Source organism: Chiloscyllium punctatum, chromosome 20, assembly GCF_047496795.1.
Source record: "Chiloscyllium punctatum isolate Juve2018m chromosome 20, sChiPun1.3, whole genome shotgun sequence".
NCBI classification, from domain to species: domain Eukaryota; kingdom Metazoa; phylum Chordata; class Chondrichthyes; order Orectolobiformes; family Hemiscylliidae; genus Chiloscyllium; species Chiloscyllium punctatum.
In genome coordinates this window covers 47,213,779-47,225,868 of record NC_092758.1, presented here as the reverse complement: position 1 = coordinate 47,225,868, position 12,090 = coordinate 47,213,779, and the positions used below count along the sequence as shown (strand labels likewise).

The 12,090-nt window shown below is 42.3% G+C and overlaps 1 protein-coding gene across 3 annotated transcripts in view; it reads right to left on the bottom strand.

The window, feature by feature from the left end:
- slc23a1 (solute carrier family 23 member 1) overlaps positions 1–12,090 on the bottom strand; it is a 137,607-nt gene that overhangs the window by 41,515 nt on the left and 84,002 nt on the right. For all 3 annotated transcript variants that reach the window (XM_072590869.1, XM_072590866.1, XM_072590870.1), the window contains one exon: positions 9,657–9,804. In XM_072590869.1, the coding sequence (XP_072446970.1) occupies positions 9,657–9,804 (148 nt within the window). The remainder of the gene's footprint in view (positions 1–9,656; positions 9,805–12,090) is intronic.

Sequence of the window (12,090 nt, the reverse complement as noted above, 5' to 3'; positions counted from 1 at the left end):
GGATTCAGCTCATCACATTTGCCTATGTCCCAGAAGCAACATTTTTTCTAACTATTCTGCTATGTGGAACCTTGTCAAATGCCTTACTAAAATCCATGCAGACAATATCCACAACACTACTCTGATCGAACTCCTGGCTATGAAATTTCTTTTGAGAAAATAAGACACTACTGTCCCTTGACAAAACCATGCTAGCTAATGCATGCCCAAATAAGAGTTAATTCTATCATTATTTATTCCAATAATCTGTCCACCACAGATGGAATTCTTTCCCCATGAAGAGCTTATGCTCGAAACATTGACATTCCTGCTCCTCGGATGTTGCCTGACCTGTTGTGCTTTTCCAGCACCACACTCTTTGACTCTGATCTCCAGCATCTGCAATCCTCACTTTCTTCCTGTCCACTACAGAGGTCAGACTCAGACTATAACTATCTAGCCTAAGCTTTGCACCATTTCTTTGTGGGATCATGTCTACACTGCGCCTGATGAATCCGCTTTGAAAGCCTCTTATTGAGTTATAACTGACTTACCTTCAAATAGTTACATTTAGACAACTCTTGCCAGATCATCACTCAGCTTTGTAAAATTTGCCTTTCCTCAATTTAGAACCTTTACTCGTGTTCCATTTTACCTTCCTTCTCTGTAATAATGCTAAATCATGGTGGCTCAGTGGTTAGAACTGCTGCCTTACAGTACCAGGGTCCCAGGTTCGATTCCAGTCTTGAGGTGACTGACTGTGTGGAGTTTGCACACTCTCCCTGTGTCTGCGTGGGTTTCCTCCAGGTGCTCCAGTTTCCTCACAGAGTCCAAAGATGTGCAGGTTAGATGAATTGGCCATGTTAAATTGCCCATAGTGTCAGCTGCATTAGTCAGAGGGAAATGGGTTACTCTTCAGAGGGTCAGTGTGAACAGTTGGGCTGAAGGGCCTGCGTCCACATTGTAGGGAATCTAATCAAATTCAACTGTTATGATCAGTACATCTAAAATGGTTACTACTTAATACACCTGGCAAGCTTTACTTTCTCAGACTAAATCAAGAGTTGTACCCTTTTTCATTGGACTGATTGAAAATGTTTTGTAAAAATGTTCAAAAATATTGCATCTGCGTGGCTGTCTCATTGCTTGTTGATATCCAATTTTTGATTGGTAAGTTGAAATCTATTGTTTTGCACTTGTAAATCTGCCTGCATTGCTCTGGGTCCAGCTTTAATTGTTGAAGATTTGCCTCATGGTTTGAAATGAAACTCTATTTATTAAGAAATCCATGAAGGAGAGAAGGTGGGGATATGATGACCCACTTCTTGATTTTCTTATTCGGGTTTTTCTGGGCACTATCCCATTTATAGGAAAGTTTGGTTTGTTTGCTGAAGTAAGTATCTTTTTAAATCCTAAAATCTGAAATGAATAACAGTTTCTATGTTAAGAACAAGTTGTGTTTAATGTGTCGCTTCATTTGAAGAAATGAAAGTGAGCACTGGGTTTATGAGACATTATTACCTGACTCACTTGATTGTTCTCTTTGATAAAGCAACTGTGAACGTCAATAAAGGCAGCTTGGGTTTTGAAAGTTTGTGAAATACAAATTGGCTGGCATGGTTCTACTGATAAAGCTCTGTCACGTCTACATATGAGCATAGGATTAGGCCATTTGATTTCATTGTAAGACACTTTGAAGTTGTGAAAGGTGATTTATAAATTCATGTTTCGCTGTCTTTTCCACGGGTACTCAACAGTAGAACTGCTGCGTTTTTTGGATTTGTATTCATGATCTGGACATGGTTCACAAGGGATTGTTTCAAAGTTTGCAGATGACATGAACCTTAGAAATGTAGTGAAATGTGAGGATAGTAAGTTACTTCAGGAGGACATGGACCACTAGAACAGCTTAATAATACTTAATGCAGAAAAGTGTGAAATGAAGCATTTTGGTAGAAAGACTGAGAGGGGCACAATAAACTAAATGGTAAAAATTTAAAGGGGATGCAGAGAAACAAACCATTAAAGACAGCAAGGCAAATAAAGAAGGATGTTAAGGCTACAGGATCCTTGGCATTATTAAGGCTAAGGGATGACCAACTAGAATTAAATCATGCATGAGGAAGTTTGGTTGTGCAGAGAAACTGGAAAGGCTGGGATTTTTCTTTTTGCAGTAAGTTTAAGGAGGGATTTCATTGATTTTGATGTGGAAGGGAAGAAAATATTTTCGGTGACAGAAGGGGCAGTAAAAGAAGGGATAGATTTTATTTAAAGCTCAGGGAAAGTAATTATGTGCATAATTGTTTAGCGATAGAATGCATTGCCTGAAAAGAGTGTTTCGGGCATAAGCTGATTCCTGATGAGTGCATAACTGACAGTAGTGTGGGCCTGTATTCATTGGAATTTAGAAGAAAGTAAGGGCTACCTTATTGTGTCATCCAGAATTCTTAGGGGACTTGACAGGGTAGATGCAGAAAGTGGGACAGTCTAGAACCAAAGGGCATAATCTGAGTCAACCTGGGCAGGGGACAACTGATTATCATATCAGTTGTCACCTCATTGAATGGTACAGCAGGACGAGAAAGGCAATTTATTATCTATATGGAGAGAAACCTCAAAGTGCTTCAGTACAGAGAGATCTGGGTGTTCTTATGCATGTATCACAGAAAACTGGTCTGCAGGTACAGCAGGTAATAAGGAAAACAAATGGAAATTTGACATTTATTGCTGAATGAGTAGAGTATTATATTAGGGAAGTGTTGCTCCAACCATTCTTGGCATTAGTGTGACTGCACCTGGAGTATTGTGTACAAATTTGGTCCCCTTACTTGAAGACGGATGTAGTTCAGAAAAGGTTCACTGGATTGATTTCAGAGATGAAGGTTTGTCTAATGAGAAGAGAATGAAAAACTTAGGTCAATACTCACTGGAGTTTAGGGGAATGAGAAGAGACCTATCATAAGTGGTGGCATGGAGGGTCAGTGGTTAGCACTGCTGTTTCACAGTGCCAGGGACCCAGGTTTGATTCCAGCCTCAGGCAACTGTCTGTGTGAATTTTGCATATTCTCCTAGTGACTGTGTGGCTTTCCTCTGGGAGCTCCAGTTTCCTCCCACAGTCCAAAAGATGTGCAGGTTAGGTAAATTGGCCAAGTTAAATTGCCCATGGTGTTCAGGGATGTGAGGGCTTGGTGCAATAGTCAGGGGAACGGTTGAGTAAGAGGGTAGGGGAATGGGTCTGGGTGAGATACTTTTTAGAGGGTAGTTGTGGACTTGTTGGACTGAATGACTTGTTTCCACGCTGTTGGGATTCTATGATTTAAACATGTTTACTTCTCTAACACTCTCTACTTGGGGTCTCTGAGACATGCTTGGTAGTGTGGCTGCCCCTTTTCTGTTTCTGAGCTCAACTTATATGACTTTATTCAGTCCTTTACTCGGTACATCATTCTCCTCACAGCTGTAATTGATTTTTTTAACCAATAATGCTGTACCCCAAAAGGTTCTTGCAGTGCAGTGGTACTGTCCCTACCTCTGAACCAGAAGGCCAAGGTTCAAGTCCTAGCTGCTGCAGCGATGCATAATAAGGTCTTTAATCAGGAAGAAAGTGAGAACTGCAGATGTTGGAGATCAGAGTCGAGAGTGTGGTACTGGAAAGATATAGCAGGTCAGGCAGCATCCGAGGAGCAGAAGAATCGACGTTTCAGGCATAAGCCCTTCATCAGGAATCAGCTTATGCCTAAAACATCATCCTCCTGCTCCTTGAATGCTGCCTGACCTGCTGTGTCTTTCCAGAACCACATGCTTGACACTAACATCTTTAAACAGGTTGTTTTGAATATGTTATGTCTTCATATCCCCTTCTCCGTCTTTCTTGAAAACTCTATATCTAGGAATGTTGAGCTGCTATTCTTGTGCCACTTTAAACCAAGCTTCCACTATAACAATAATTTCATGCTGCCATGTCTCTATATATGCCCTCAGCTCATCGGCTCTATTTGCTATATTATTTTGTATTTACACATATAACTTTTAATGCTGCCAAATTCTTATATTTTACATGTTTTTAACTGTCTGCTTCCTTGCTCATTCAGTCGCTCTCTAAAATTTCTGCCTTCCATTTTCTGATCTGAGTTTGCCTTCAGATTCTCATCTCCTGCCGATTTATTTTAAACCCTCCCCAATAACACTCACAAACCTCCCAACAAGGAATTTTATCACTGCCTTGTTCAGTTGTTGCCCATCAAGTTTGTACAAGTCCCACCCTCCACATAATCAATCCTAGTTTATAGAAAACTGTTCGGAGTGTGGTGCTGGAAAAGCACAGCCGGTCAAGCAGCATCCGAGGAGCAGGAGAATCGACATTTTGGGCTAAAGCCCTTCATAAGGAAGGAGGCTTGTAAGCCAGGGGGGTGGAAAGATAAATGGGAGGGGGGTGGGACTGGGGGCCCTTTATCTCTCCACCCCCCTGGCTCACTAGCCTCATTCCTGATGAAGGGCTTTTGCACAAAACATCAATTCTCCTGCTCCTCAGATGCTACCTGACCTACTGTGCTTTTCCAGGACCACACTCTCGACTTTGATCTCCAGCATCTGCAGTCCTCACTTTCACAGAAATCTGTTACCCACCTTCCGACATCAGCTTTCCAGCCACGTGGAAATCTTTGATTTTAATTCTAATTAACATCTGAAACTGGAAGCAATACTGAGCATACTGCTTTAGAGGTCCTGCCTTTCAATCTCTCACCTATCTAAGTGGGCAGTACAGTGGTTAGCACTGCTGCCTCACAACGCCAGAGACCCGGTTTCAATTCCCGCCTCAGGCAACTGTCTATGTGGAGTTTGCACATTCTCCCCATGTCTGCATGGGTTTCCTCCGGGTGCTCTGTTTTCCTCCCACAGTCCAAAAATGTGCAGGTTATGTGATTTGGCCATGCTAAATTGCCAGTAGCCTTAGGTGAAGGTGTAAACATAGGGGTTTGGGTGGGTTGCTCTTAGGAGGGTCAGTGTGGACTTGTTGGGCCGAAGGGCCTGTTTCCACACTGTAAGTAATCTAATCTAATCTATCTGCCTGAAATCTGCTTTCAGGATCTTATCACCATTCTTACCCAAATTGTTTGTACCAATGTAACCACTGACTGAGCAATCTCCCCCACAAGACTGTCCTATCGCCACCCTAATATCCTTACCCTGCTATTGCGGAGGCAACATACTGCCCTGGAGCCTCAATGTCACTGATTTGTTTCTGGCTCGTCTCCTGAGAAACCATCACTCTCACCAGAATCAGAAAACCAATTAACAAGCAATCTAGACTCAGTGGACTCCAGCATTACCTGCCCAATTTTCATAGACTGCCTGGTGATCACTCAATCCACAGTCCTTTGTCACGCAAATGCATAAACATGATGACTTCAGTTGCTGGTTAAGTTCTGAACCCAGAGCTGGAGTCTGCACAGCCAATGACATTTCTTGCCGATGCATTCATTGGGAACACAATGCATACCTGTGACTTCACACATACCACAGTATGAATACTCCACTTGGTCAAGTTGACATGCCATCCAATAACTTTATGGGCTATTTATTATAATTAGAGTCACAACTCCCTTAACAGTACTCACTAATCAGCATGTTCCCCCTCCCCCCATATGGAAGTAAGAGCCAATTACAGGAGGATGAACAAAGGGAAGAGAGAAGCACCACTCCCCACTTCTTACAAATCTCCCTCTAACTCACCAAATTCTCACTTTACTCTTCACATAACCAAAATAGCACTCTGTATAGACAAAGTGTCATGGAGAGTGCCTCGATAACTGCTAAATTAAAGAAAACAATCCTTAAGCTTTCGATATAAACTAACCTTCAGAATCTCACATTCTCTAGCTCAAAGTAGAGACCTGAAGAGACATCCAAATAGGATCCAAAGTGGAACTGAATCTCAAACCTGGCCAAAGGAGAATGGGACACCTTGTGTTTCCATTAGGTCCTCATCCTTTTCAGGTCAGCAGGAAGGCACAAGTGTCCCTTGCAAGAAAAGAAGAATGGCTACTTTCTACTTATGGCAACTCCATGCTGTGTAGTCAATGTACAGACAGTGAATGCTTAGTGCTTTAACTGGTGAAACCAATGCCACCTGTAATTGCAATGAGAGATACAGTGTCCTGCACTTGTACAGGAGCCCTGCTGCATTCCAAAGGTTTCCTGAAGGTGCCAAGAGCTCCCAAGCCACTGGGCATCAAAGGCCCATAAATTTCCTCCAAAATAACTGGCAGCAAAGAGGGAATAGCAAGGCGCAGCACATAGGAAAACAATTTAAGAAATACACCAGATGCATTTTGGCCTCACAGATGATGGAAGAATTCATAATTCTTTGCTTGTGTTAGATTGATTTAAGCAATGGTCTTCATTGTTGGGGCTGATCAGAGTGCACGTTCATCTTTACCACATTGCAAAAAAAGCACCAGACACAGATTTATGGAAGAGGTAAGCGGCTTTAGTTTGGCTAAGTGGTGAATCGATTTGGCAATTAGTTGCAATGCTAAAGACCAGTTAAAGTGAGTGAGGCTAAGTGCCTCACTTGCATTGATACCTTAATGGCATCCAAGTGACCCATCATATCTAACAGAGTAGTACAGCTCCTGATTGGCTACTTCCTTGAATGAGAATAGCTCACAAACCACTTGGCTTTCAGCAGCCAGAGCCAATGGTCTCTACAGCATCAGGTTGTTTAGAGCAGAGCAGACCACTGCTTTTCAGGGAGACCCTTACAGTGACATGCTGATGTACCATAGCCAATTGATCCAGGCACCAAAATATTAGTTTGAGGAGACTTATTGTCTGCTCTATGATCACCCTGGTTGTAGCATGGTATGGCATTCTTCCTGCCTCTATCCTTAGGTGCCTCACTGATATCCGCAGTCATCACTTCAGTGATTCCCTCTTCAACAAGTGGCTATATTTAATGATATGAGTGGAATGCAAGGCTGTAGCAGAATTATATAGCAAACATGGTATCTGTGTGTGTGATAAGAGCACAAAACTGCAAGATCCACCAGTAGAGGTCACAGACCAGTTGCGCAGAGGGGGAATGAAATCTTTTCCTGGTCTGTGGAAAGTCTAGATGGTCACATGAGTGAAGTCTCAGACTGTGCAGTTAAATGACTTGAAAGGATGAAGGCTTCTGGTTGTCTTTGCCTAACTGCCCACAACTGTATAGAAATGTAGATATTAACTGATGTTTCCAAGGGCATCTGTCAATATCTTAATGCAGTAATGTGCAGTAGATTTGGAGACGCAATACACATCCCCTGGAATCTTAGGCCACTGTGACCTGAGAGACATTGGCATCAGATGATCACCAATACATCCAGAGCTCATCTCTTCCATCATCATGATGAGTAACTCATGTACAGACATGCACAAAAACACTGTCATGATCTCTGCAGGTAACCAATCTTTGCTTACATGCCCTTAATAGAGTCTACTTTCAGCTCCAAGTTAGCACCTGCTTTTGGCCCCCAAAATGGTTTTCTGCACCTTCCTTTTCAAAAGATTACCCTTGTAAGGGGTCAAGGCATTGTTGCTATCCAGATCTGAGTGGAGGAATCCCCAACTCTCGTTCCTGCTGCACCTTCCCTTTCAAAAGATTACCCTTGTAAGGGGTCAAGGCGTTGTTGCTATCCAAATCTGAGTGGAGGAATCCCCAACTCTCGTTTCTGCTGCTGGTTGTCCTCCTCATTAGAAGACCTTCTTACAGAATGTGCAGAATATTTCTTAGATACTGTTGTTTTGACTGGAACAAACTTTCAGACAATGCTGAAACAGCAACCAATTCACCCACCTTTCAGGCCTCTCTCCATTGGATCTCAACCAGAATAATAATACATAATCAGGGGCAGCACAGTGACTCAGTGGTTAGCACTGTTGCTTCACAGCACAGGGATCCGGGTTTGATTCCACCCTCAGATGACTGTCGATGTGGAGTTTGCATATTCTCCCTATGTCTGAGTGGGTTTTCTCTAGTCTCCTCCCACAGTCCAAAGATGTGCAGTTTAGATGCATTGGGAAATGCAGGGTTCCAGAGATGGTGAGGGAGCAAGTGGGGTGTCTGGATGGAATGATGTTCAGAAGGTCGGTGTGGACTTAATGGGCTGAGTGGCCTGCTTCCATACTATAGGGATTTTATGATTCTATGAGTTTCTTAAAAGTTTTAAGAGTACCTTCCTCCACCATCCTCTTTCAGCCAGTGCATTCCATATTTCTACAAACTTCTGATTAAAAAAAACTTTCTTCAGGTTCACTCTGAAACAATTAATTCCTCACCTTAAACGTATGGCCTCTGGTCTTAGACATGACTGCCATTGGTAAAAGATTCTCAAAATCTACCCTATGTCGACACACCCAAAGTCAATGGCTGCCCAACTCCTATTGATGAGGGCAATGTGATTGATAAGGTTTACATGAACTTTAGTAAGGCCTTTGACATGGTCATATGTGGAAGGCTGTTCCAAAATGTAAAAGCCCATGGAATCTAAGGCAAGTTGGTAAACTAGATCCAAAATTAGCTTACAAATAGGAGGAAAAAGATGATGGTGGAAGGTTATTTTCATGACTGAAAGCTTGTGACCAGTGGTCTAGCATAGGGATCAGTGTTCAGTCACTTGCTGTTTGTTAACAACTTGGATGTACATTGAGACTGCACTACAGAGAGTGCAGAGAACATTCACCAGAGTGGGATAGAAAGTTTCATTTATGAGGAGAGACTGAATAGACCAGGTTTGTTTTCCTTGGAGCAGAGAAGTTTGAGGGGGGGATCTGATTGAGATTCACAAAGGTATGTGAGGCATAGACATAGGCTAGATTTTGAGAATTGTTTTACCCAGGACAGACATGTCTAAGACCAGAGGCCTTCATTTTAAGTAATAAGTGAAACCACTTATTCTTCACCTTAAACTGACTAAAATCTGAAGAATTTCCTTTTCACCCAGTAGGTGGTAGAACTATGGAATGCACTGCCTGAAAGACGGTGGTGGAGGAAGGAACTCTTGAAACTTTTAAGAATATCTGAATGAGTAGTTAAAAAGCCAGGGCAGAGTAGGCTTTGGGCCAAGTACAGGTAAATGGGATTACTAAAGTTTGGTGTTTGTTGGTCAGCACAGAAATGGTGCGCAAATGGCCTGTTTCTATGCTGTATGACTCTATGACTTGATTCAAGGAAATAACCTGCATCACAGGGCTGCCAAGTGAGGTAATACAACAGCTGTCATCCCATTGCTTCCATTGCAAAGTTGCTGAGGCCTGAATAGCACCCAATTCCCATGAGCTCATCATTAAGTCTGGAGGGGCCTGTCACATTACCGAATTGACAAGCCTATGTAACATTCATCTGCTCATTCTTAAAAGTGTTAGCAGTGTCCCAAAGAATTCAAGCCCATTGCAACGATGCCAAGAAAATAACCAATGTCCTTCCTGTCAAATTACATTCTCCATTCCCCTGACCCAGTTGCCACCCTTTGCTCCATTGGAAAATCCCAGCTGCTAAATTCCTCACATTGAAAAAGTTTTAGTTGACGAAACAGATCAAACTTTACTCCGTGGTTAATAATTCAGCTTAAATTCAACTCAGTCTTATGAGAAATAAACGAGTACAAATGCATCTGTTCACGTATTATAAAGTTTACCTGTTTAATGCATGGATCGGTGGAGGTGGAGCCCCCGCCAACCTTGCACATGCATAATAGTCCCCAATGGATTCAATGATACCAGTGAGTGTTGCGCTGAACATTCCCAGGACTCCAGCTGCTGTGACTGTTGGTAAACCCCACTGACCTGCAAAGATCAAAAAGTTATCAGCAGAGAACTTGGAAAAATAGAGAATTCATACCATGAACAAAAATACTGTATTCTTAAAAACAACTTTGCTGCCCAGTTCCTGAAGTTTAATTTTAATAACTGCACATTTTGCTTTAAGCACATAATAACCAGTTTCAAAATATTGAACAAACCAAATGGATTTTGCTTCCCATGCAATATTATTTAAACTTTCTTATTAGAAGATGTAGTGGGCTTTAAAAAAATATCATATTCAATGTGGACTTCAAGTAAATATGATATAAAAACATTAATTTTTGCATGGGTCCATCACATAAGCCAGTTTTACCACAAGAGGTCCTACATTAAAAAAGTTAATCACAGTTACCATGCATTCAGTTAAAAATCACACAACACCAGGTTATAGTCCAACAGGTTTAATTGGAAGCACACTAGCTTTCGGAGCAACGCTCCTTCATCAGGTGGTAGTGGAGGGCTCAATCCTAACACACAGAATTCATAGCAAAAATTTACAGAGTGATGTAACTGAAATTATACATTGAAAAATTGATTGTCTTTGAGCCTTTCATCTGCTAGATTACAGTGATAGTTTCACTTCTTTCATGTGTAAATTACAAAACCTTTTTTTAAAAAGTTGCATTCTTGGGTTAGCTGTTAACAATGGTGATAGCTAGACAATATGTTGAAGGTGTTGGCCCCTTGTGTTCTCTGTCTATGCCATGATGTTTAGATTGATTCTCATCTAAAAAGTGAGATAGAACATAGAACATAGAATAATACAGCACAGAACAGTTCCTTCAGTCCACGATGTTGTGCCGAACATTTGTCCTAGCTTAAGCACCTATCCAGGTACCTATCCAATTGCCGCTTAAAGGTCACCAATGATTCTGACTCTGCCATTCCCACAGACAGCGCATTCCATGCCCCCACCACTCCCTGGATAAAGAACCCACCCCTGACATCCCTCTTATACCTTCCACCCTTCACCTTAAATGTATGTCCCCTTGTAACACTCTGTTGTACCCAGGGAAAAAGTCTCTGACTGTCTACTCTATCTATTCCTCTGATCATCTTATAAACCTCTATCAAGTCATCCCTCATCCTTCGCCGTTCTAATGAGAAAAGGCCTAGCACTCTCAACCTATCCTCATACGACCTATTCTCCATTCCAGGCAACATCCTGGTAAATCTCCTTTGCACCCTCTCCAAAGCTTCCACATCTTTCCTAAAATGAAGTGACCAGAACTGCACACAGTACTCCAAATGTGGCCTTACCAAGGCCCTATACAGCTGCAACATCACCTCACGACTCTTGAATTCAATCCCTCTGCTAATGAATGCTAATACACCATAGGCCTTCTTACAAGCTCTATCCACCTGAGTGGCAACTTTGAAAGATCTATGAACATAGACCCCAAGATCCCTTTGCTCCTCCACCTTACTAAGAACCCTACCGTTAACCCTATATTCCGCATTCTTATTTGTCCTTCCAAAATGGACAACCTCACACTTGACAGGTTTGAACTCCATCTGCCACTCCTCAGCCCAGCTCTGCATCATATCTAAGTCCCTTTGCAGCTGACAACAGCCCTCCTCACTATCCACACCTCCACCAATCTTCGTATCGTCTGCAAATTTACTGACCCACCCTTCGACTCCCTCTTCCAAGTCATCAATAAAAATTACAAACAGAAGAGGACCCAGAACTGATCCCTGTGGAACTCCACTTGTAACTGGGCTCCAGGCTGAATATTTACCATCTACCAACACTCTCTGACTTTGACCGGTTAGCAAGTTCTCTATCCAACTGGCCAAACTTCCCACTATCCCATGCCTCTTGACTTTCCGCATAAGCCTACCATGGGGAACCTTATCAAATGCCTTACTAAAATCCATGTACACTACATCCACTGCTCTACCCTCATCCACATGCTTGGTCACCTCCTCAAAGAATTCAATTAGACTTGTAAGGCAAGACTTACCCCTCACAAATCCATGCTGGCTGTCCCTAATCAAGCAGTGTCTTTCCAGATACTCATAAATCCTATCCCTCAGTAGCCTTTCCATTACTTTGCCTGTCACCAAAGTAAGACTAACTGGCCTGTAATTCCCAGGGTTATCCCTATTCCCTTTTTTGAACGGGGCACAACATTCGCCACTCTCCAGTCCCCTGACACCACACCCATTGACAGTGAAGACGAAAAGATCATTGCCAATGGTTCTGCAATTTCCTCTCTTGCTTCCCACATAATCCTAGGATATAACGGAATTTTACATGAATTC